The sequence below is a fragment of the Mobula birostris genome, chromosome 21 (assembly GCF_030028105.1).
Source record: "Mobula birostris isolate sMobBir1 chromosome 21, sMobBir1.hap1, whole genome shotgun sequence".
Lineage (NCBI taxonomy): Eukaryota > Metazoa > Chordata > Chondrichthyes > Myliobatiformes > Myliobatidae > Mobula > Mobula birostris.
The window spans coordinates 22,020,261-22,047,199 of NC_092390.1; the positions used below are offsets into that span (position 1 = coordinate 22,020,261).

The window sequence follows — 26,939 nt, forward strand, 5'->3', positions numbered from 1 at the left end:
CAGCTGTAGCAAACCTGCATGTAAGGATAATGGTTCCCCCATCAGACTCAGGTGTAATCTATCCTTTTTGTACAGGAGAGAGGGTAATTTCACAGGATAATGCGTGAGTGTTTTTCTTACACAGAGTGGTGGACTTCTGAAATGTATTCCAAGCATTGGTAGTAGAGGCAAATATGACAGGGGCATTTAACAGGCTCTTAGGTACTTGAATGGAGGGATATGGACTTTCGTAGGCAGAAGGGACTAGTTTAGTTCTCTTATAACTATGAGTGTAATTAGTTTGATAAATCATGGGCCTAAGGGCCTGTTCCTGTTCCATATAGTTCTGTATTCTATGATAGCTTTTAAATTGGAAATTAAATTTTCATAGATAAGTGCAACTAATCTACAAATGTCCTCAGAGTTTAACCTTAATCCACTTAATGGACCATCCACACATTCACGTTGATCAGGTTGCTTTGCTGTTTCATTAGATGCAAAGAAGAGGAAAATTGAATAGGGGAAATTTTATACCTGAATAAAGATGTATTTGTAAATGATAAAAATCCTATACATTTTAATCTCTTTTAAAGATTTTTATTACTTACTTAAAAGGTGAGAATGTTTTTCTTGGCTGTGAGGCAGAGGGAGACTGGAAAGTAAAGAAACAGGTATCAAAGGGCAGTGGAAGAGTTGCTGAAGCGGTTCATCAAGGAGGGTGTGTGGGGCTCTGCCAGATTGTGGGCACAATGACTAAGAGGATGATAAAAGTTGAAATTGTGAGGCCTCTGGCTAAGTGAGACTTCAGAAAGGAACGGGGGTCTAAGAATCAAACTGTGATTCTCTGGAGGTTGGGAGGAGTGATTACAGAGCAGAAGCAGCTGCAGTTTCATAAACTTGTGTGTGACAAAACTGTCCCTTTCTATTCATAATTTCAACTAGATGTGGAAGTCACTGGCAATGTTGGTATATATAGTATCCGTACCTAATTACCTCTGAACTGAGGATGCGGTTGAGGATTGGGAATTGGTGGATCTTCAATCATATACCAACCAGACCAGATAGGGATGTTAGATTTCCTTCTCTGCTCACTTAAGGGCATGGTGAATGAGATGGACTTCCTAAACCATCTATTAGTTTCTGGTACTGTTACTAAGACTCATTTTCACTTCCAGATTTATTTAATAACTTAAGCTATCAGTGGTGAAATTTGAATCTGTTTCTCTTGGTCAACGTGCAGAACTCCAGTTGCATAACTATATCTGGCTGTGAAATGTACCAATGCTACCATATCTTCTTAAGTTTGCAGCTTAATCAACCAAAATGAGTCTGAAGGTTTATTTTTCAATATTAATACTGGCCAATGATAAGTGCAGCTGGTGAGACAATGACTCTGAGATGGCAAGGTGGATACCAGTCTTTGCCTTTACTTCTCTCTCCTCACTGCCTAAACACATCTTGGCAACACACAAAGTATGTCCTCCTCACCACCTAATCAGCTAATGCTGAAATACACTTAGTTTAGCTGAAAGGAGTTTTTTGGTTCTTTAGAGTCAGCCCAGGTTCTTGATTCTTGATTCATAGCTCACAGTACATAAGACCATAAAGCCTTAAGACATAGGAACAGAATAGGGCCATTTGGCCCCTCAAGTCTGCTCTGCAATTCCATTATTGCTGATTTATTTCCACTCTCAACTCCATTCTCCTGCCTTCTCCCTCTACCTTTTGACACCCTTACTAATGTAGAACCTCTCAACCTCCAATTTAGGTATACCCAATGACTTGGCCCCCACTGTCATCTGTGGCAATGAATTCCACAGCTTCATCACTCTCTGGCTGAAGAAATTTCTCCTTGTATGTCCTTGTATTCTGAAGCTGTGTCCTCTGGTCCTAGATTTCCCTCTAGACACATCCTTTCCATGTCCGCTCTATCAAGGCCTTTCAATATTCCTCGATATTCAATGGTCTCCACCTATTCACGCTTACCTAAGATGGAGATGGAAGGATAATCAAGTTGATCTTTAAATCTGGAAGTAAAACTGAATCGGAGGTATATAGCAAGGCATAACAGGTCAGAGGCGAGTAAGGCTCACGAGACTTGTGACTTAGGCTCTTTCCTTAATGCCCTGACAAACATTTCCTCTTTTCTTGACAGCCTTGCTTTGTTCCCTGTCAGAGTCACTACCACAATTTAAAAGTTTTTAAATGCTGTGACATTCAGAGAGTTGTATTATTTGTTATTATAATGGATGCAAGTGACACAAAATCAAAATAATTTAAAATACATGGAACACTAAGAAATAGTTTAGAATGTTAAAACAAAGTAAATTTAAAATAATCATTTACCTTTACCCTCCAATTCCCAAGTTAGGAATCTGCTTTGATGTTAATGGGGGGTTTGAAACTTCCAACATGATCAGAATGTGCTCTACCCCTGATACTGATTGTAGTAATGATGTAGAGTGACAGATGAACTAGCATCTGTCACTTAGCACAACTTGTCTTAAAGCAAATCCACATAAGTCCAGAACATACTTGCAGGAAGTACCTGAACTTTGGAAGTGCCAATCATGATTGCCTATTGCTGCATAAACCCAAGTCCAACTCATTAATATATATATGAAAATAGTCAGTAGTTCTATTTCTGATCTCCATGGGAAACTGCCACATGCTTCTCTCAAGTTTTGAAAACATCCATTCAGCCATGTTTTCTGTTTTCTGCCTCAGCTAATTTTGTATCCATGCAGACGTTCTCCTTTTAATTCCTGGTACTTTGTCAAATGCATTATAGAAGCTCATATATATACCAACTAATCTACTTTCAATATTTTCTTATTGATTCATCAAAGAACTTTGGGCCACATAAATGCTACTTCACCAAAGCTTCCAACTTTTTATCCAGAATACATTTCCAATGTAAACTTGCAAACTTGGGAACTCAGTTCATCACATCAGTTAATAAGCTTGCACAAAGCCCACTAGTTCATTAGAAATTATTCCAGAATGGGCAGTTGCATTCCAATGTGGCAAATTAATTAGTTGCTGCTATAATAAACAACACGTACTTTTCTGCAGGATTCGGAACTCAGGAGAATCTTCTATTAAAGTTTCCTCTCTGTACCATTCTATTTTCGGGAAAGGTACTCCTTTTATTCTGCATTCCAACACGACCAGCTGTCCCTCTATTGCTGTCACATCTTGCAGTGGCTGCAAATCATGCAAATGTTATTTATCACTCCAATTTATTCTAGGATATGTTGCTAGATTTTTGCTTTACGGAATATTCTAATGTAACCCAGATGTGCTTTTTATACCTTAGTTTATAGAACATTTCACTTATTGTAATACAAGCAGTTATTTGTTAGCATCACATACACTGACATTGCTACAACTTAAAATGTAGACAAAAGTAAAGCAATTTCTGATACAAATTAATATAAATGAAAGATGTACACAGATGATGGAAAGATAATAGATGGCCAAGAGGTAAATAAACAGAGTAAAATAAATGACAAATTTCCATATGTTGACATCATTAACTATAAAGGACAAACTGCAACACAAAACCTCCACCATACAATAAGATCATTAATGTATTATAACCTCAGCTGCACTTTCTCACCCAAAGTTTCATGAATCCAAAGAAACATATCCATCTTTGTCTTGAATACACTCAACATTTCTTTCAACTAATGAACTACCTATACAGTGTACTGAACACAAAAGTCAGGCAACATAATTTTCCCGCTTTACACTCAGTGCCTCAGTTAGTGAATCACAGGATGCCACATTTTTACAAATTACTCAGTCAATACTTGAATCAGTACTGTAATTGTCAATATAGAGCAGACAGCAAGTTTGTAAATCTGGCAGGAGAAAAGGACATTGGCAATGGTGAGGGTGGCGCGCCGTGGAAGAGGTGTGGGACAGGTGGCAGAGAAGGAGTGTCGGGGTGGGGAAGGGTGGCACGGGTACAGACACATGCAGCCATGAGACACCAGAGAAGGTCATTTGATTGCAAACAATTGGTTTATTGATCATTACAGAATGTCGCTCTGCTGCTTCCTGCTCCCTCCCCTCTTCCAACCATGATTCTCCTCTCCCTGCCCCCTGCCCACTCTCAGTCCACAATAGAGACCCATTTCAGAAACAGGTTCATCATCACTCACATATGTCATGAAATTTGTTTTTTTTTTAAATTTGTGGCAGCAGTACAGTGCAATACATAAAATCACTACAGTACTGTGCAAAAGTCTTACTCACCCTAGCTATATACTAGAAAATATACATAAGAACTGTAGTGATTTTATGTATTGCATTGTACTGCTGCCACAAATTTTAAAGAAACAAATTTCATGACATATGTAAGCGATGATAAACCTGATTCTGATATGGGTCTCTGTTGTACCTGGGAGGTCACCTGGACAACAAGTTCGACTAGACTAAAAATACAGAGGCTCTGTACGAGAGAGGGCAGAGACGACCGTACTTCCTGAGGAGGCTCTGGTCATTCAACATCTGCAGTACTATACTGCAGATGTTTTACGACTCAGTGGTAGCCAGCATTCTATTCTACACTGTAGTCTGCTGGGAAAGAAGGGTGAGAGCAGCTGATGCCAAGAAGATTGATAAGCTCGTCAGGAAGGCTGGTTCTGCTCTGAGGGTAGAACTGGATTTCCTGGGGTTTGTGTCTGAGAGGAGAATGCTGCAGAAGCTCTGGAGCCTTATGGACAATCCCTCTCACCCCCTCCATGACATACTGGACAAACAGAAGAGCACCTTTAGTAACACATTGATTCCACCAAGGTGCACCACTGAATACCACAGGTGATCCTTTCTCCCTGTGGCTGTAAGACTCTGCAACTCCTCCTTCTTAAGTACTGTATATAAGCATATGGTTGCATTGGACATCTGTATTTCACGCTATTACTTTTTAATGCATATTTTGTATTTTTTGTACCTCAATGCTTACATTTTGTATTTTAAAATATATATTTCTGACTGAGCAACCTTGCAACAATAATTTCATTTGAGATAAATAAAAGTTTTATCTTATCTTAAGAAGATGGGAAAATCTGGTTGGTGCTAGATACTAAGAGAGGAAATGTGTAGAATGCCTTGTAGAGATGGATTTTTAGGTGGCTTTTTTTCTGGATTGTATGTTGTATAATAAACCAGATTTGATTAAGGAAGCTGGGGTAAAGGAATCCTTAGGAGCCAGTGATCAAAATATGGGACTTCACCCTGCAGTTTGAGAGGAAGAAGAGAAAGTCAGATCAGTATTACAGTGGAGTAAAGGCACTTACAGAGTCATGAGAGAGGGGCTTGCAATTTCGATTGGAAGGGAGACTAGCAGGGATGACAGCAAAACAGCAATGGCTGGAGTTTCTGGCAAGCAATTCAGAATGAGCAATTAAGGTCTGGCCCAAAGATGCAAATGTACTCTAAAGGAAGAATGTGGGAACTGTGGCTGACAAGGGATGTCAAAGACATCATAAAAACAAAAGAGAGGGCATATAATATAGGAAAAATATATGGAAGTTAGAGGATTGAGAAGCTTTTAAAACAGCAGAAGACAACTAAAAGAGCCATAAGGAGAGTGTAGTGGCCAATTCTAACCCAACCAAGTTGCCGCTGCAGGCAACCCCAATGGATTTGTAATGCTTGTATGACACGCCCTAAGCTCCATATATGATTGTTCTAAAAGTCAAAGATATGTATTCAATTCTTTATTAGCAATTAGCAAACATACAATCTTGAAGTGATGAAGCTTAAGCATACCCAAGTGCAAGTTAAGCATAATAGAGTGGTGAACAAAAGATAAGACGTCCACAGGCCTCTCAGCTGCAAACTGCTACGAACAATGCACAGACGTAACTTATTCCCTTTGCTTTTAACATGCCCCCACTCATGTGACTAACTACCATAATAAAAATGATAAACACGCAACAATGCAGATAGGGAACAGATGCGTGGCTCCTACAGAGAGAAAAGACGAAATATGATGGTGAGCAAGCCAGTAATATAAAAGAGGATACCAAAAGTGTTTTCAGATATATAAAGAATAAAGGAGAGGTGAGAGTGGATATTGGACCATTAGAAAATGATGCTGAAGGGGTAGTAATAGGTGACAAAGAAATGGCTGACAAACTTAATAAGTAGTTTGAATCATTCTTCACTGTGGAAGACACCAGCAGTATGCCAGAAATTTGAGAGCGCCAGGGGGCAGAAGTAAATGCAGTGGCTAATACTAAGGAGCAGGTGCTTGGGAAGCTGAAAGTTCTGAAGGTAGGTCCTGCTCCATATGGACTAGACACCAGGGTTCTGAAAGGGGTAGCTAAGGAGATTGTGGAAGTATTAGTAATGATCTTTCAAGAATCATTAGATTCTGAAATGGTTCTGGAAGACTGGAAAATTGCAATTGTTACTCCACTCTTTTAAGAAGGGATGGAGACAGAAGGAAGGAAATTATAGGCCACAGCCTGACTTCAGTGGTTGGGAAGATGTTGAAATCCATTATTAAGGATGAGGTTTCAGGATACCTGGAGTAATGTGATAAAACAGGCCAAAGTCAGCATGGTTTCCTTGAAGGGGAAATCTTGTCTGACAAACCTGTTGGAATTTTTTGAGAAAATAACAGGTAGAATAGACAAAGGAGTGTCAGTGGATGCTCTTTACTTGAATTTTCAGAAGGCCTTTGACAAGGTGCCGCAATGAGGCTGCTTAACAAGAGCATATGGTATTACAGGACAGATACCAGCATAGATACAGGATTAGCTGATTGGCAGGAGGCAAAGAGTGGGAATTAAGGGGGCCTATTCTGGTTGGCTGCAGGGGGGCAGTGTTGGGACTGCTTCTTTTCATGTTATATGTCAATGACTTGGATGTCAGAAATGATGGCTTTGTGGCCAAGTTTGTGGACAATATGAAGATAGGTGGCGAGACAAGTAGTGTTGAGGAAGCAAGGAGTCTGCAGAAGAATTTAGACTGAATGGGACAACGGGCAAAGAAATGGAAGGCAGAATGTAGTGTAGGGAAGTGTATGGTCATGTGCTTTGAAGAAGAAATAAAGGTGTAGGCTATTTTATAAATGGGGAAAAATTCAAAAACCAGAGGTGCAAAGGGACTTGGGAGTCCTTATGCAGGATTCTTTAAAGGATAACTTGCAGTTTGAGTCACTGGAAAGGAAGGCAAATACAAAGTTAGCATTAATTTCAAGAGGAGAAGAATATAAAAGCAAGGATGTAATGCTAAGCCTTTATATGGCATTGGTCGGACCACACTTGGAGTACTTGTGAGCAGTTTTGAGCACCTTATCTAAGAAAAGCTCTGCTGGCATTGGGGTGGGCCCAGAGGAGGTTCACGAAAATTATTCCGGGAATGAAAGAATTAATGTATGAAGAGTGTGTAATGCTCTAGGCCTGTACTCATTGGATTTTAGAAGAATGAGGGGAGATCTCATTGAAGCCTATTGAATACTGAAAGTTCTAGATATAGTAGATGTGGAGAGGATGCTTCCTATAGTGGGTGAGTCCAGAACTAGGGCACAACTTCAGAATAGAGGGCCATCCATTTAGAACAGAGATGAGGAGGAATTTCTTTAGCCAGACGATGGTGAATCTGTGGAATTCATTACTATGGATGGCTGTGGAGGCCATGTCATTGAGTATATTTAAAATGGAGTTTGATAGGTTCTTGATTAGTCAAGATGTCAAGGTTATAAGGAGAAGGCAGGAGAACGGGGTTTTGAAGACTAATAAGTCAGCAATGATGGAATGGCAGAGAAGATTTGATGGCCCAAATGGCCTAATTCTGCTCCTATACCTTATGGTCTGATGGACATTCTTCTTATAATGGAGTGACCAAAACTGTATACAATACTCCAGATGCAGCCTAACTAGAGTTTTATAAAGCTTTCTTAACCACCCTAACAAGCTGTAGGTATTTTCAGGGATCTACAAACTTAGAACCCATGATCTCTCTGCTCATCAACATTGCTAAAGGTCTTGGGCTTAAATGCGTAATTTCTCTTGAGTTTTGACCTACCAAGGTTGAATACTTCAGATCTGGCCAGTTTAAACTCCATGTGCCATTTCTCTGCCCAATATGCAACTGATCTATATTCCGCTCTATTCTTCATCAGTCTTATACACTATCCTCAATACCACCAATCTTCATATCATCTGCACACTTGTTAACTCACTGATCCACATTTTCATAAACACAAGAGATTCGGCAGATGCTTGAAATCCTGAGCAACAGACACAAAGTACTGGAGGAGCTCAGAATGTCAGGCAGCATCTATGGAAATTAATAAACAGTCGATGTTTTGGGCTGAGACCCCTCACCAGAGCACTTTCTGTGTATTGCATTGATATTTCCATCCAGGTCATTTATATACACCACAAACAACAGAAGTACCAAGACAGATCCCTGTGGAACACCACTAAATACAGACCTCTAGCTAGAATAAATCCCTTTGACCACTACCCTCTGTTTTCGATGGCCAAGGCAGCTCTCAATCCAAACAGCCAATTCACCATGGATCCTGTACAAACTTAATCTTCTGTATGAGCCTTCCATGAGGTGCTTATCAAACACCTAACTGAAGTCCATGTAGACAACATCCACAGCGAATATCCCAGCCAGGACATTGATTCTCCTCTAGTTTAGGTGCAATCCATCTCTCTTGTACAGGTCACCCCTGCTCTAGAAGAGTTTCCAATGATCCAAGGAATAAAAACCCTGCTTCCTGCACCACTTCCTTGGACACTCATTCATCTGCATTATCTTCCTATTCCTGCCCTCACTAGCAGGTAGCACCAGAAGAAATCCAGATATTACTAACTTGGAGGTTCTGCTCTTCAGCCTCCTTCCTAACTCCCTATATTTACAACACAGGACCTCTTCCCGCTATCTATCTATGTCATTGTTGCCAGTGTGCACTACGACCTCTGGCTTGAGAATATTTTGCAGTCGACCTGAGACATCCTGGACCATAGCACCTGGGAGGCGACACACAATCCTGGCATCTCTTGTATGGCCATGGAATCTCCTTTCTGTGTCCCGAACTATCAAGTCTCCCATCACTATTGTTCTGCCTGATTTTACCCTTCCCTGATAAACCTCAAAGCCAGCCACAGTGCCATTTAATATCTGAAGCCTGCACTCTGGGTATGACTACCTCAGTAAAAGTTTCATCTGTGACGTTTTCAGCCTACCGGATGGTCCTGAGTACGTCCAGCTCCAGCTCCAATTTCAGCTTATGGAAGGAGTTGAAGTTGGATGCACTTCCCATAGATGTAATCACCAGGGAGACTGTTAGGTACTCTGAAATCCCACATCTTACAGAGGAGCGTTCCACCACCTTAACCACAATCCTGCCTATACTGATTTAAGGACTAAGGATTTACAGACAACAAAAAAAACTTACCTGTTTATACTTGTGTCTTCTCTCTGAAACCTTTGATTTATGTACTCACCTAGGTCAATTACTTAGCCTCTTCTCACTGAGCTTGTTATACTTTTGGCTCTAACTTCTTAAGCCTGAGTTCTACAATCAAATAAATGATTCCAAAACTACTCAGCACCCTTAATATCCACCTGTTCTTGCCGAAGATTGTTGAAACTACGCCTCCAACTCTAAATCTGGCCCACTCTAATAATGACCACTCTGCTTAAACCTAACTTCTTTTTATTGACCCTTGCTAAATTACTAATAACCCAATCTCCCTCTTCATAGCAAATCCTGACAGGCCCCACTCACTTTTTAAATCTGGTGCATAAAGTCCACAAGGAACTGTCTCCAAGTCTCTTTGTCAGAAATGAAGCCAGAACAGAACACAAGAAATGAATGAGTAGAGCCAGGAGGGCACATTAAAAAGTCCTGGGCAAGTAGAATTCAAGAAAATCCCAAGGCATTATATACATACATCAAGAGCAAAAGGATAACAGAGAGAGGGTAAGACGACTCAAGGATAAAGAAAGGAATATAAGATGGAGTCTGATAATGGAGCAAGGTCCTAAATAAGTACTTTGTGTCAATGTTTACCAAGGAGAAGGAAGGAAGAATAATAAGATCAATGTGGACCATGCTAATATACTGGACCATTTTGAGATAAGAGGCAGTGCTGTCTTTTGAAGAACATCAAGCTGGATAAGTCTCTAGGACATTATGGTTAATACACCAGGTTATTGTAAGAGGCAAGAGATGAGATTGCTGATACTGCCAGTATCTTCATGACTTCTCTATACCCAAGTGAGGTCCTAAAGTACCAGTGAGTAGTTAATGTTGTTCCATTATTAAAGAAGGAAAATAGGAATAATCCTGGAAACTACAGACTAGAGAGTTTCATGTCAGTGGTGGAGAATATATTGGAGAGGATTCTTAGGAATAGGATTTATAGCATTTGGAAAACCATTTCATTATTAGGGATAGTCCGCGTGGCTTGTGCAGGGCAAGTCTTGTATTACTAACAATTGAGTTTTTCAAGGACGTGATAAATGTGATTGATACATTATATACATGCATTCTACTTGGATATTAGAAAGACATTTGAAAAGATCCCTCATGGATAGCTCATCCAGAAGAATGAGCTGTACAGATCCACTTATATCAATCTCTGTCCGTTCCCACTTACATCCGTGACATTTCTCATACTGTCAATCTCCTCAGTAACTTTCAATTTCCTGGCCCTGGCCACTTCATTTCATCATGTATGTTCTGTCCCCATACACTACCAACCAGTTCCTCTCCACCACTATCCATCTCCATCTGGCAGAACTGGTCCTTACCCTCAATCATTTTTCCATCAGCTCCTCCTACTTTCTCTAGACTCAAGGCGTAGCCACTGGCACCTGCATGGGCCCCAACTATGCCTGCCTCTTCATTAGCCACATAAAGCAGTCCATGTTCCAAGCCTTCCCGGTAATGTTCTCTAACTGTTCCCCCACTACACTGACAACTGCATTGGATGCTGCTTCATGCACCCATGCTGACCTCGTCAATTTCATCAACTTTGCCTCTAACCTCCACCCTGCCCTTAAATTCACTTGGTCCATTTCTGATACCTTCTTCCCCTTTCTCGATCTCTCTGTCTCCAACACTGGAGACAAACTGTCAACCGACATCTTTTATAAACTTACCAATTCCTACTGTCATCTTGATTATACCTCTTCCCACCCTGTCTCCTGTAAAAATAGTATTCTCTTTTCTCAGTTCCTTCACCTCTGCTTCATATGTTCCTAAGATGTGGCTTTCTTTTCCTGGACAATAGAGGTTACTTCCTTCTTCAAAGAATGGGGTTACCCTTATTGATGCTGCCCTCACCCGCACTTCCTCCATTTCCTGAACATCCACGCTTACCTCATCTCCCCACCGCCTTAACAGTGATAGAATTCCTCTCATCCTTACCTACCACCACATGAGCCTCCGCATCCAACACATCATCCTCCGCAAAATCCGCTATCTCCAAAGGACCGTACCACTTACACCTATCTTTACCTCCTCGCTCCCTCAGTGATTCCCTTGTCCATTTATCCCTCCCCGCTAATCTCCCTCTTGGTACTTAACCCTGCAAGCAGTATAAGTGCTACACCTGCCCATTCACCTCCATTCAGGGCCCCAAACAGTCCTTCCAGGTGAAGCAACACTTCACCTGCAAATCTGCTGGGATTGTCTTTTACGTCTGGTGCTCTCGATGCAGCCTCCTCTACATTGGTGAGACCCATCATAAATTGGGACACTACTCCATTGAGCACCTCTGCTCCATCCGCCAAAAGTGGGACTTCCCAGTGAGCAAATATTTTAATGCCCATTCCCATTCCGACATGTTGGTTCATGGCATTCTCTTGTACCAAGATGAGTCCACACTGACAGTGGAGGAGTAACACCTTATATTCTGTCTGGGCAGCCTCCAACATGATGGCATAAATATCGATTTCTCCTTCTGGTAAAAAAAAGATTTCCCTCCCCCCCTCCCCACTTCCTCTATTCTCCACTTTGACTTCTTACCTTTCTCACCTGCTGATAATTTCTCCCTGGGTCCCCTTCTCCTGTGATCCACTGTACTCTCCTATTAGCTTCTTCTCCAGCCCTTTATCTTTCCAACCCACCTGGCTTCACTTATTCCTTTCTCGCTATCCTTCTTCCCCTCCCTTGTCTTTTTATTCTGGCATCTTCCCTCTTTCTTTTCAGTCCTGAAGAAGGGTCTCGGCATGAAACATTTATTAATTTCCATAGATGCTGCCTGACCTGCTGGGTTCCTTCAGCATCTTGTGTGTGTTGCTTTGGATTACCAGCATCGGCATACTTTGTTGTGTTTATGTATGGAATCCATGATGAATTGGCTGTTTGGATTCAGAATTGGTTTGCCCACAGAAGACTGAGAGTAGTGGTCAATGAGACTTATTTTGGCTGGAGGTCATAACTAGCGATGTTCCACAGATATTCTTACAGAGTCCTGTGTTGTTTGTGATACATATCAATAACTTAGATGAAACGTGGATGAATTAGTTCGAAATTTTGCAGATGATACAAAGTTGGTGACATTGTGGATAGTGAAGAATATTGCCAAAGGATATAGCGGGATATAAATAAGTTGCAGATATGAGAATTGCCAAATCAAAGTCAAAGTCAATGTAAATTTATTATCAATGTATATATATCACCACATACAACACTAAGATTCATTTTCTTGCAGGCATTCATAGTGGGTACAAAGAAACACAATAGAATCAATGAAAACTGCATGCAACAAAGATGAACAAAAAACAATGTGGAAATAATTACAAAGTATGCAAGTACAAAACAATAGGAAAAAAACAAAATAATAATAATAAGTATATAAGTAATAAGTATCGAAAACACAAGTTGTAGAACCCAACCCCTGAAAGTGAATCCCTCGGTTGTGGGGTGACTGAAGTTGAGTGAAGTTATCCCCACTGTGCCTGATGGTTGAAGGATAATAACCACTCCTGAACCTGGTGGTGTGGATCCTGAGGCTCCTGTACCTTCTTCCTGATAGCAGCAGCGAGAAGAGGGCATGGTATAGATGGTGGGTGTTCCTCGAGGATGGATGCAGCTTTTTTGCAACAGTGCTCCTTGTAGGTGTACTCAATGGAGGGCTCTACTAGTGATGGACCGGGCAGTATCTACCTTTCCATGTAATGGTATTCGTGTTGCCATACCTGGCTGTGATATAACCAGTCAGTATTCTCTTCATCACACATCTATAGAAGTTTGTTAAAGTTTTCGATGACATAATGAATCTTCTCAAACTTTTAAGAAAGTAGAGCTGCTGCAGAGCCTTCTTTGTAATGGCAGTTACGTGCTGGACCCAGGACAAATCGTCTGAACTAATAATGACAAGGAATTTAAAGTTGCTAATTCTCTCCATCCCTGATCTTCTGATGAGGACTAGTTCATGATCCTCCAGCTTCCTCCACTTATTACTTACTGCCTGTTACACCGCTGGCATTTTGTGCAACAATATAGTCCCTCATCTCTGTCTGTCCTTGGCTATCTTCTCTACTGTGCCCTAGTTGTGGATTAGGGCCCTCATCTCCACCTCTACCGTACAACATCAAGCTGTCTTTGGATTCCTGCATATCCTCTACCCTTCAGGGGTCCAGTGAAGTGCTGTCACTACTGTCAGCCATAGAAGTCCTGGGTGGGGAATCAGGAATACTATTGCACACAGATGTAGAAGGATTCTTCATTGCTGTTTCTGTAACAGTTTTGTTTAACCAGTCAGGGTTGTTAGCCTGAGCTGAATACCCAAACGTGAAAGACTTGTGAACCACTCTTATTCTGGCCTCTATCCTTTTACCTGTTTGCCATGGGTAACCCTACCAAGAGCCAAAGCTTAAGGCCTTGAGTCTAGCCAGCATAGCTCTTCAGGTCATTGAGGCATGCACGACTCCAAACCATGACAAGGTTGTGGTCCTCTTGGAATTGTTTCCCTCTCCCTTAGTTAATAATCAGCTCTCTAGTTTTGCTGACTGAGTGAGATGTTGTTGTGTCACCATTCTACCAGATTTTCAATCTCCCTTCTATATGCTGATTCCTCACCACCTTTGATTCGGCCAGCAATGGTGGAGCTGTCAGCAAACTTAAATATAGCATTGAAGCTGTACTTAGCCTCACAGTTATAAGTATTCAGTGAGTAAAGCAGAGTCTAAGCATATGGCCTTGTGGTGCATCTGTGCTGATGGTGATTGTGAAGATGGTGTTACCATTCTGAACTGACTGGGGTCTTCAAGTGAAGAAAGCACGATTCCAATATAAAAGGAGGTACTGAGGCCTAGGTCTTGGAGCTTATTGATTAGCTTTGAGGGGATGATAGTGTTGAATGCAGAAATGTAGTCAATGAAAAGCATTCTGATGAATGCATCTCTACTGTCCAGATATTCCAGGGTTGAGTGAACAACCAATGCAATCAGCATCTGCTGTTGACATGCCGTGACAGTAAGCAAATTGGAGTGGATCCAAGGCGCTCCTCAGGCAGAAGTTGATATGATTCATCACTGATCTCTCAAAGCACTTAATCACTGTGGATGCCAACTGCTACTGAATGATAACATTGACGCAAGTTACCACATTCTTCTTAGGCACCAGTATAATTGAAGCCTATTTGTACCTCAGATGAAATTTAATCTGGCCAACTGTGAAGTGTGCACTTTAGCAGATCAAATGTTAATAGCAAGATGCTTCACAGTGTAGTAATCCAATCACAGACAAGAGAAAACCCGCAGATACTGGAAATCCAAAATGCTGAAGAAACTCAGCAGGCCAGACAGCATCTATGGAAAAGAGTACAGTCGAAGTTTTGGGCCGAGACCCCTCGGCAGGACTGGAGAAAAAAAGATGAGTAGACTTAAAAGGTGGGGAGAGGGGAGAGAGAAACACAAGGTGAAAGGTAAAACTAGGAGGGGGAAGAATGAAGTAAAGAGCTGGGAAGTTGATTGGTGAAAGAGATACAGGGCTGGAGAAGGGGGAAATCTAATAGGAGAAGACTGAAGGGCATGAAAGAAAGAAAAGGGGGGAGGAGCACCATGAGGAGGTGATGGGCAAACAAGGAGATGAGGGGAGAGAGGGAAATGGGGATGAAATTAAAGTTCATGCCATCAGGTTGGAGGCTACCCAGACTGAATACAAGCTGTTGTTCCTCCAACCTGAGTATAGCCTCATCATGACAGTAGAGGAGGTCATGGATTGACATATCAGAATGGGAATGGGAAATGGAATTAAAATGGGTGGCCACTGGGAGATCCAGGTTCTTCTGGCAGACGGAGCATAGGTGCTCAATGAAGTAGTCTCCCAATCTATGTTGGGTCTCACTAATATAAAGAAGGCCACACTGGGAGCACCGGACATAGTATATGACCCCAACAAACTCACAGGTGAAGTATTGCCTCACCTGGAAGGACTGTTTGGGCCCTGAATGGTACTGAGGGAGGAGGTGTAGGGGTAGATGTAGCACTTGTTTCACTTGCAAGGATAAGTGCCAGGAGATCATGGGGAGGCATGAAAGGACAAGGGAGTCACATAGGGAATGATCCCTGTGGAAAGTAGAAAGTGGAGGTGGGGGAGGGAAAGATGTGCTTGCTAGTGGAATCCTGTAGGAGAAGGCAGAAGTTCCGGAGAATTATGTGCTGGATGCAGAGGCTGGTGGGGTGGTAGGCAAGAACAAGAGGAACCCTATCCCTGGTAGGGTGGTGGGAGGATGGGGTAAGAACAGATGAGTATGAAGTGGAAGAAATACAGTTGAGGGCAGCGTTGATGGTGGAGGAAGGGAAATCAGTTTTTGTGTCTTGTCCTGCAAATTGATGGTAGAGTTCCTGGCAATCCACCCTGTCATTCCACCGGTCAAACACTGGAGGGCAGCACTGTTAGGAAAAGCCAGCTTCCAACTGAGCTTAACTGCTACACTACATTGCCTCCTCACCTGGAATGCAGGACCAGGCAAGTCCACAGCTTAAGGCCTAGTCCTTGCTATAATCAAGGCTGTGCAGCTCCCATACCATCAAACAAGGGAAACAGGCCTGTGGCATCTTTCATTATCAATGTCCAACGGGGTCTTGCGATTGCAAGAGAAACATCCAAGACAGTCACCTATGATTACATTGCATACTGCCTTCGTGTACCAGCTCCGATGCCTTTGAATTGCAGGGAGTAACATGGTCTGTGCCCAGGTCAGCTCCTCCAAACCCAGTCCGGCTCCTCCAACACACTGGTGCCTCCTCCAACCCCCTGGCAGGCTCCTCCTTCTCCGACCCACTGGCCACTTCCTTCACTAACATGCCAGCCAGCTCCTCCTCCAACAGACCAGCTGGTTACTCTAATCAACGAGCAGCACACTGATGCAGTAGACCTGCTGTACGTGAAGTTCTTAGAGTCCAGTATAGTCTTACAATCATAAAAACACATCTAAGAAAGAAAAGAACACCTTTGGTTGCGCACCACCCCCCCCGCCACCCCCGAGAAGCTGCTGCTTCTGAATGTGTCAGCTTCTTACCAGAACTAACTGGTCGATTTACACTCTTTTCCAAAGAATTCCACTGGTCACAAACCTCCAGTCAGAATAACATCCCTCCACACGTACCCTTTGTCTTCTCAGGCTTAGCCAGTTTTGAATCTAATCTACCAAGTTTCAGTGCCTTAATCTCCTGGATCAGCCTATTATGTGGAATCCTATCAAATGCTTAGCTTTGCCGAACTCCATGTATTTAACATTCACATGCCTACATTTATCTATCACCTTCATTTCTTCAAAAAAACTCAATCAAGTTTGTAAGACGTATTCTCCCCCGCACAAAGCCATGCCGGCAATCATACAGTCATTGAGCAATACAGCACTATACAGGCCCTTCAGCCCAGTGAGTCCATGCTAACAGCTTTCCAATGTTCTGTCCATATCCCTCTAAGCTCCTCCGCTCCATATACCTCTCCAAGAACTTCTTAAATGGTGTAATTGAAGTTGCCTCAATCACTTCATCTGGCAGCTCATTTCATATACCCACCACCCTCTGCATGAAAATGCTACATCTCAGGTGCCATTTAAAGCTTTCCCCTCTTACCCTAAATCTATGCCCCCTACTTTTTCCAGATTTGAATAAATACTATCCCTAAGAACCTTATTATTTTCCCTACCACTGTAGGCAAATTTTTAGAAAGAAGTGGTTTGCCATTGCTTTCTCCTGGGTAGTGTCTTTACAAGACGGGTGACCCCAGTCATTATCCATACTCTTCAGAGATTGTCTGCCTGGCATAAGTGGTCACATAACTAGAATGTTATGCCCATACCATCCACCACCTGCTTCCATGGTTTCACACAACCCTGATCGGGCGGGCTAAGCAGGTACAACACCTTGCTTAAGGGTGATCTGCAGGCTAGTGGAGGGAAGAAGCAGCCTACAGCTCCTTTGGGAATGTATCTCCACTGCACCTCCCTTCTTACCCTTCACATTATCCTTCTCAAACAAAGACATAATGCTGGTTATTCTCCATTACTCTGAGACCTTGCTTGTGGCTAAAGGGAATTCAAAGTATCTTGTCAAAGCTCTGCAGTTCTTTCTATGGCCTTTCTCAATAGATCCAATTAGGTCTTAGGGACATATCCTCTTAATGTTCTTCAAATAACAACATAACCCGTAGTGCGGTCATTATCCGCCATGATCTTTCCCTTGGTGAATATCAATACAAAGTACTCATTTAGAATCTTGCTTACTTCCTCTGGCTCCAGGCATAAATTCCCTCCTTTGTCACTGAGAGCTCCTACCCTCTCTCTTGCTAGCCTCTTGCACTGACAAGCATCCCCAGAACAATGCAAACACAATGCATTCTCATCTAGTGGAGCCTGATAGCATTTTCCATCAGCCTCCTTGCAGTCATTATAAGGAAACTTTTCTCTAATAGTCAGTATAGGAATGAAAAGTAAAGGAAGAGGGATAATCCATGGCTACTGAAATATAATGGTGAACACGTACTCTACATCCTGATAACAACAGGGATGTAGGCTCCCTGGAAATATGACATGATTCTTTTGACCTTGAGTTACACAAAAATTACTAAGTAACAGAAATACATTGTGCAATGAACCTTGGATCTTTACAAAATAAACTCCGCTACAGGGTTTTCTTTCAAGAAAAAGGAGGCAGTCTTAAGTAGGGAGTATTAGCATTAGCAAACTGAAATGCATGATAATGGATTGACTGCCACAGTTTAGAGTAATCTGGAAGTCATGAAGTTTAGGGTGTCAATGCCCTTGTACTCTACAACCTGAACAGCCCAGGTGTAAGCGTGTGTATGGAGCACTGCCCACAGAAGCTACAGATTTTTGTGATAACTGACTTAGAAAGCCTGACTTGACTCTCAAAAGAGCTGTGAGGGTCCGTTTTATACTCTTGATGAATAGAGCCATTTTCCTTCAGGTATATTACCCTACTTTGATTCTGGTTCTCTGGCCCAAGCAAATACAGCACCCTAAAATGTCCAGTCACAGAGGTCTAATGTCACTTTATGGACACACAATCAATCTATGTGTATAAGCTATCTTATTTATTTTTATTTATTGTGTTTTATTATTCTATTCTTTATCTTACTGTGTTATGTTTTGTGCTGCATCAGATCTGGAGTTACAATTATTTTGTTCTCCTTTGCACTTGTGTACTGGAAAAAGCATTGTAGAAGCTAGTAAAAAAATGTTGAGGATACCTGTAAAGAGTTAATGTGGCAAAACAGGAGAGATGCCCTACATTCAGATAATGTTAGGAGATTCTTAAGGTACATAATTTTAAAGGAACGAAGAACAGACAAGCTATTAATTACAATTGTAGAATTCAAGTCCTTCCGGCATTTTGTGCATGTTGCTCAAGATTCCAGCAACTGCAGAATCTCTTGTTTTTATGATTAGAGGCTACTTGCTTATAAAAGTCTCTAGTCCCTCATCTGTCAGACATTTTGTTTCTACTCATTTCTCACCTATTCATCATGGAACCCATTCCTCTTTTCACAGGATTTCTTCTGGCTGTTCTGACCAATAAACTCTGAGGGGGAAGTTGCTGAAACCATCTGGAGATGTGGTGACCTTGATCTAAGTTCTAATTGTCTACCTGTGGATTGTTTGAGAGTTGTGCTGTAGTCCAGCTATGAATGCAGGTGAAATGCATCTGGCCCTTCTTAAGATTTGTTTTTTGGTTTAAACCTTCAGCATTATTTAAAGCTATTCTTTTCTTGGTGTGAACAACAGCAGTTGCTACTAAAACCAATGTGGTATAAATTATTGTGAGATAAACTTTTGGACAATCCATTATTAGTGACATCATTTACACGATGTGGATGTCAAAAAGGAACATTGTTAGGCTCTTTGAAAACAATGACTCATGAAGTCTATTCACCATTAGCATCTGGTGTTGACTGCCTCAGTAATGTGCAGAATCCATTAAAGCCACCATAACACAATTTTGTACTGTGCCATGCTAGTATTCTGACACTATACAGATGGATTGCTAGGCCATTATCTGCAAGTATCAAACTATTTCTATCAATTTACAATACCTTGATGAAAACTGGAGCAGCCATGAGGGGAAGCCCATCCAATCCTTGGAGAAAATTTGTTGGGCTTTGTATCTGAGGACAGAATAATAGGTTTACTTTGTTTCAGGAAAGGAATAAGCAGAGCTTAAAACAAAAATTAAAATCATACCCTCTGAATTTCCAAGGTACGTATTCTAAAACAGAGTAGATGAGTTAATACAATCAAAACTGTATTATAGAAATACTCAACAGACTCAGGAAGCATTTATCGGAGCAAAAGAAAGTTTACATTTAAGTCATTGACCTTCTATCCAGAACTGAAACTATTAAAATAGATTTACTATGTTGAGAAAAGGGGAGGGAGGAAAAAAGAACAAAATAGAATGTCCACAATAGGGTGGGAAGAAGAAAGAAGAGGTCAAGCAAGGTTGAGATACCTCTTTGTTGAGCATTTTCAACATCTTTCACCTCTTGTTCCATATTGTCAGCCTCTACATCATTTAATTTTTGCAGACTTGCTAGCATTTCAGTAATAAGGCAAAATTTACAAGCACTGTTCCACACAGATGATATAAATTACGTTAATATTCCCAGGCCAAGTTGGCACGTGGCCAAGTGGTTAAGGCATTCATCTAGTGACTTGAAGGTCGCTAGTTCGAGCCTTGGCTGAGGCAGCATATGTGTCCTTGAGCAAGGCACTTAACCACACATTGCTCTGCGACGACACCGGTGCCAAGCTGTATGGGTCCTAATATCCTTCCCTTGGACAACATCGGTGGCATGGAGAGGGGAGACTTGCAGCATGGGCAACTGCTGGTCTTCCATACAACCTTGCCCAAGCCTGCGTCCTGGAAATCTTCCGAGGCGCAAATCCATGGTCTCATGAGACTAGCGGATGCCGAAGGTTCCCAGGAAAACAGACTGATGCTTGATTCTATGAATTTCCTTTTTGAGCTATTTTCAAGGCCACATCAGAGGAGGCTCAGGGATAAGGTCATGGAGCATCTTCTGCTCAATGCAGATTCTCTGTACTCATTGGATGGATCTCTTCACCTTATTGAATTCTAATAAAGATCGGACATCTTACTTTTCCCTCCAAAAGGACCACAACCTTGTCATAGGGTTTGGAAGTGTGTGTGCCTTAAATACCCACAGAGCTATGTTGGCAGAAGCCAGGGCATTATGCTTTGGCTCCTGATAGGGTTACCCATGCCAAAAGGGAATAGGCCGGACAAAGAGTAATCCACTGTTCCTCCACATTTGAGGGTCCGGCTTAGGGCTATCAACCCTGACTGGTAAAACAAAATTATTACGGAAACTGCAATGAAGAATCCTACAGCTGAATGTGATGGTATTCCTGAGTCTACAGGTGGGATTTGCATGACTGACTGTGGTGAAAACTGAGTGGAAGCTACTGACACGATTAAGGAAGCCCTGAACACTGCCAGATATAGACAACCTTCATCGCTGTCCTAATTGCCTGCAGCATAATGGGCAGTGAGTAAGTAAATAATCTTATTTTTCAGAGAAATGAATAATTTATATAAATTTGCAATATTTTTAAATGAATACTAGGTGGATTTTTAAGAACATCAGACAACATGGAGATAAGGCAAGAACATTGATATTGGGAGGACAACCCTGGGTGAAAAAGATGTGATGGCCAAAAACTCAACTTACATACTTAATTCTCCATGACTCCAAGTAAATGCTGAAAACAAGACAGACCTGATAATACCTTTTGTATAGGTTGTACTGGAGACTGGACACCTGGGCAATTTAACTGGTGACACTCTGAATGAAGATTTGGAGAATTGTGAGGAGAGGAGCGATCGACAACACCAATGGGGTTTGGATCCTGAATCCTAAAAATTTTAAAAAAAATGTTAACTACAAAAGCTGATATTGTTTTCATTTTAGTTTTGTCTTATACAATGTGAGGTTCAAAAATGAAGAGTAAAAAACACTAACTCTTTAAATCATTACACTTAATGAACCGGAGTATTAAGTAAATAATAATGATATGTTGTCTTTCATGATACCCCCCAGCTTCTCACTTCATTCCCCTTCCCACCTACCTTTGCCCTCGCCTGGTTTCACTCCTTCTTCTTGTACTCATCTCCCTCCCCCTCTACCTTTACGCAGGCTTCTTCCCCCGCTTCCTCTCCAGTCTTGGCCCAAAATGTCAAATGTTAGTTCCTCTCCCTGGATGCAGTCTGACCTATAGAGTTCATCCAGCATTTTATGTGTGTTACTCTGGATTTCCAGCATCTGCAGAATCTCTTGTGTTTATGTGTATAGGGAAGATGGGTTCCCAGTATCAGAAATGATCAAACATCAACCAAGCAATCAAAAAATACAGAATTCATGTTATGAATATCAAAATATTCTTTTTGGAGAAATAATTACAGCATTATCTGATACTCTGGAATTTATAATATTTACATGATAGTTCCTGTGTTGTCATACCACAAAAAATAATCCCACAGCACAGAATGTTCAACAAAAGAAAACAAATTCATAAAATGACACACATGTGCTTATTGTTTCTGTTTGGTGAACAAATGGTGTACACTAGGTGAGCTTCTTGATGTGTCTTCTGGATTACCAATAATTTCCAAGACAACATATTAGGTTACAAGCATAATAAGAGGCATTAGCTCGGCACCTGTTTGTCATCTACATGCTGTCCCTCAGTAACATTACCTAACAACATAGCATCTGCTTACTTAAATATGTTAACAAAATTTGGATTGACCTCAACCTTTTCATTGTTTCTAAATTATCGGACAATCTATTCAACGTGCAATACCAGATAAACAAATGTTTGCTCCAATTAAATACAGGGAAGACCAAAGCCACTGACTTCAGTCCCTGCCAGAAACACTGTTCCCTAAATAGTGAAGAAATCCCAGTGGCTGCTTTCCTTCTAAGGCACACCAATTTTCTGGCCAATTTATTGTCACTTATGAAATTGATATACACTCCTGAATACATTTTATGTCATTTTTGAAACCAGTCTCCACTGTGGCTTCACTCCTTTGTTGCTGAAACATTCATCCTTGTTTTTACTACTTCCACTATTCTGAAGCTAATCTCACTCCTATTTTCTATGAATGTTCAGTCATTCTAAGTATCACTTGAAATAATTCACAAACACGAGGAATTCTGCAGATGCTGAAATAATTTACTGCCCATCCCAAATTGTGCCAAATCCCATTCAACAAGATTTTGACAGCCTGCCCTAATACTCCTTTACGTGCTTCAATGCCAACTACTGTTTGGTAACAACCCCTTGATCTGCCTTGTATGATATGGTGCTGCTGTGTAAATGCATCTAGTTATTTGATGATCAACAAAACGAGTAACAAACTGAAAACTGTCAACTGTGACTGTGTTTTCATTATACTTACTGGTTCATTTCTTCCTTTGCAGAATCATGTTCAGATTCAGATGAAGTGACACCTGTGTAATACATAAAGAAAGATTATTGACTGGGTTTAATAAAAAACTTCCCATAGCAGAACCATTCATTATGAAAACAAAATATTAAGCAATTAATTAAATAAGTCAAAGTAGTTGATCAATGAGAACTGCAACAGTCATCCAAGAGAAACAAAGGTATAGAAAGCAACACACACAAAATATTGGAAGAACTCAGCAAGTCAGGTAGCATCAATGGAAAGGAATAAGCAGTCAACGTTTCGGCCAAGACCCTTTTTTTAGGACTGAGGAAGGGAGAAGACACCAGAATGAAAAGGTGGGGGGAGGGAAAGGAGGCTAGCTAGAAGGTGATAGGTGAAGCCAGGTGGGTGGGAAAGATAAAGGGCTTGAGAAGAAGGAAGCTGATAGGAGAGGAAGGTGGACCACAGGAGAATGGGAAGGAGGAGAGGACCCAGGGGGTAATAATAGGCAGGTGAAAAGAGGTAAGAGGCCAGAGAGGGGAACAGAAGAAGGGGGGGGGGGAATCTTTTTATATCGGAACGACAAATCGATATTCATAATTTCGGGTTGAAGACTACTAATATGGAATATAAGGTGTTCTTCCTCCACTCTGAGGGTGGCCTTATTTTGGCACAAGAGGAGGCTGTGGACTGATATGTTGGAATGGGAATGGGAATAAGAATTAAAATGTTTGCCCACTGAGAAGTTCCATTTTTGGCAGATGGAGCAGAGGTGCTCAAGGAAGCATTCCCCCAATTTGGTGGAAGAGATGGCGGAAGCTGCGGAAGATGATGTGTTCGATATGGAGGCTGATGCGGTTGTTAGGTAAGGACAAGAGGAACTCCATCACTTATAGAAATTTATTCAGACCTCTTGGGCACCATGAAGTAAAATGGGATTAGAAATTACAAGGGCTCAATGTATGATCAATAGTGACCTACAGGGCTGATTTTAAGGAGTCTATTAAAACACCCGTCTCTATGACACATCTTCAGACAGCATGTTGGTGATGAGAGATAACTGTTGGCTACCTGTAGAGAAGTGCTGAGAAGGGAAGTAGACATGGATTTGCAGTAGCACACAGGAGACCTGAGACACTGAAGGACAATTGCTGCTTTTCAGCAAGGCTTTATGAAAACTGTAATAATCATGCTGGCAGCTGCTTGCACAGCTGTGTACTCTCCTGGAAATGCTGAACAGAACAGATCTAATATCTGCTTTCCTTCTGAGCAACACAATTAAATTAAAGAAGTAGAATGTCCAGAGTTGCATCTGGAAAGGGCCCGATGTATATTTTAGTACAAGACTTTAACTTAATCCACGGCACCCACATAAAACTGACATTTGGAAAACAAATAGTGAGCTCCAACAAAAGCTAGGTCGACAGTATCTTAATTTCCATCTAAGCATTTCCACTGCCCTGGGATGAACAATGAACGGATGAATTATTAATCCATTCCTTGTCTACTCTGCAAAGGAAGAAATGAACCAGTAAGTATAATGAAAACACAGTCACAGTTGACAGTTTTCAGTTTCTTACTCATTCGGTGACAATTTATTGTCCCTAATTGGAATGCCACAACTTCTAAACTTAAACAAGGGTATCATCACAAATTTCAAAGCGTTTATGACTAGATTCTTCTAAGTAAAGGGGAATGTACATTCTGAGCCTGTTGTGTTACTATGAAGCAATAGAACTACAGAAATATGAATGACACAACAACCCTTTTTCAAAACATGATACAAACAATAGCCCAAGCTCAAACTTAATCTCATCTAGCTGTACGTATACAGTATACAACCAAACCAAACAATGTTCCTCCAGACCACGGTGCACCCACAAAGCATATTTCACACATGGCACATAAAACAAAATACAGTAGACTGCAATTTCTGGTACGATTGGTTAATCGGGGCAGCTGCTTATTTGGGATAACTCTTAAAGAACAATAATAAATGAGAAAATAGCCAGGATTCACTTTGTTTATTTGGGACACACTGCTGCTTAACTGGAGCAGAAGACGATGAGTTCCATGCACTTGGGTGATCGTTGCACACTACTCCATGCTCAGAGTGAACAATTGTGTTAGTTGTGTATGCTTATGTTAGGTTATCCATTTGGACTGATGGATACCAATTCAAAAAGCAATGATTATTTTGACTTTTAAAATTTTTTGAGATCCTTTCCACAAAAAGATCTGACACTAGCCAAAAAAATTACCCACCTGAACCAAATTAAAAGCAATCTGCCTAACACCACTCATCGTCAGCTGGCAGAGATAACTGAAGTGTTGAAATCTACAATTGCATGTTTGATACATCAGCAAGATGAATGGCAAGAAGAATGGGCATTATGCGATGGACAACAGGGTACATCCCAAAAATGAAAGCCTGAAGATAAGGATACAAATCTTGAAGAGGGCCCCAGTCCATAGTATTCCATTATAACTGGAAGCATGTCAGTAGACCAATGTTAAAAAACAAGTCAGACGAGCCAGCTAGGAAGCTAGGTCACAATGATTTTAAAGTAGCATGTGGTTAGTTGTCTTGATGGTGATGTAGGTACCACATTAATTCAAGAAAGCCCATAGCAAGATAGGTACTGTTGATGTTGTAAGTGCAGAAACATTGCTTCAAAAATTTTGTGCAGATGATATCTACAATGCCGATGAAATAGGCCTTTTTTATTGTGTCATGTCAGATAGTTCCCTTTGCTACAAACACACAGCACTATTAGGTTCAAAGAAAGCAATGGATTACATAATTATGTTGTTCAAAAATGTCAGGAACTGATAAAGAAATTGTTGGTTATTGGGAAAAGTGTTAAACCTTGATGTTAAGGGTCTAAGAATGGATTGTTGATTTATAACTTAAATTTTTAATATTTACTATCGATTTGTAATCCAGGGAGCACGAAGCACAGAATCAAATATCGCTGTGATGATTGTACGCTCAATTGTTCGGCGACAATAAAGTAATCAAGTACCATATCAGCATACACTTGATGAATTCCTTCATTGGTAAATATTACGGACTAATACACAGCTTTATAGTATTGTAGTAATATTAGTAGTGCTCTAATTTGTTTTGTATTTCATTTAAATATATAATTTTTTACTCAGTTAAATAGTAATTTGTATTTTTTATACTTTTTTAACTACTTCCATGAAACCTTACATAATTAGTCAGCCATTTAATTGAGCCAAAATGTACTGGCCCCTGTTGGCCAGAAAGAACTACAGTCTACAAATCAGTGAACTTGAATGAATCAAGGACAGTGGAAGCAGATGGACCAATTGCCTTTGTTCTTGCCATAAGGAAGGCGATGGAGGCTGCCATTTTATGAAGAAGACTGGGTTCTCCATTTTGTGAGTCAGTTTTTTGGCTGATTCAATGTTTTAAAGTAGACCGGATGCCTCAGGTAACCTGCTGAACTAGGGCTCATTTCCAAATAAGAAGTTATTTATGAGATGTTCTTTGGTTGGATATAACATGCAGGCTTGTGAATGTTGATCTGCATGATTCAAGCCGGTGGCTGATTGATAACAAAAAGCCATAAATTACCAATTTTCACTTGCTGGGAAGAGCGAAATAAATGGATGTAGAGCCAATGAAAAGGTGTTAAAGGTCAGACACATGACCTACAGCCAATGACACTGGAATTGAATATTTGAACTGGTAAGAAATGGATATCAAAGCAGACACTTTAAACATGCTGGCAGTGATAACTTTAGGAGAACAACTATTGTGGATGTGAGGTGCCCTATGAACATGCGGAGATTCGAAATGGGACGAAGAGGAACATGTGGCCAGCAGCAGAAACTCCTTTTTAAATGGTAATCTCTTTTCTGTTCTTTGTTTATGGAAGGTCAGGAAATCTTAGACCATAAGACCATAAGCATTAGGAGCAAAATCAGGCCATTCAGCCCATCGATTCTGCCCTGCCATTCCATAATGGCTGATCCCATATTCCATTCAA

General features: G+C 41.0%; 1 protein-coding gene across 5 annotated transcripts in view; it reads right to left on the reverse strand.

The window, feature by feature from the left end:
- The window catches only part of mypn (myopalladin), a 285,202-nt gene that overhangs the window by 115,321 nt on the left and 142,942 nt on the right, over positions 1-26,939 (reverse strand). For all 5 annotated transcript variants that reach the window (XM_072239158.1, XM_072239157.1, XM_072239159.1 and 2 more), the window contains 4 exons: positions 22,930-22,981; positions 21,255-21,381; positions 19,538-19,609; positions 3,045-3,186 (listed from right to left, as the gene is read on the reverse strand). In XM_072239158.1, coding sequence (XP_072095259.1) covers positions 3,045-3,186; positions 19,538-19,609; positions 21,255-21,381; positions 22,930-22,981 — 393 coding nt within the window. The remainder of the gene's footprint in view (positions 1-3,044; positions 3,187-19,537; positions 19,610-21,254; positions 21,382-22,929; positions 22,982-26,939) is intronic.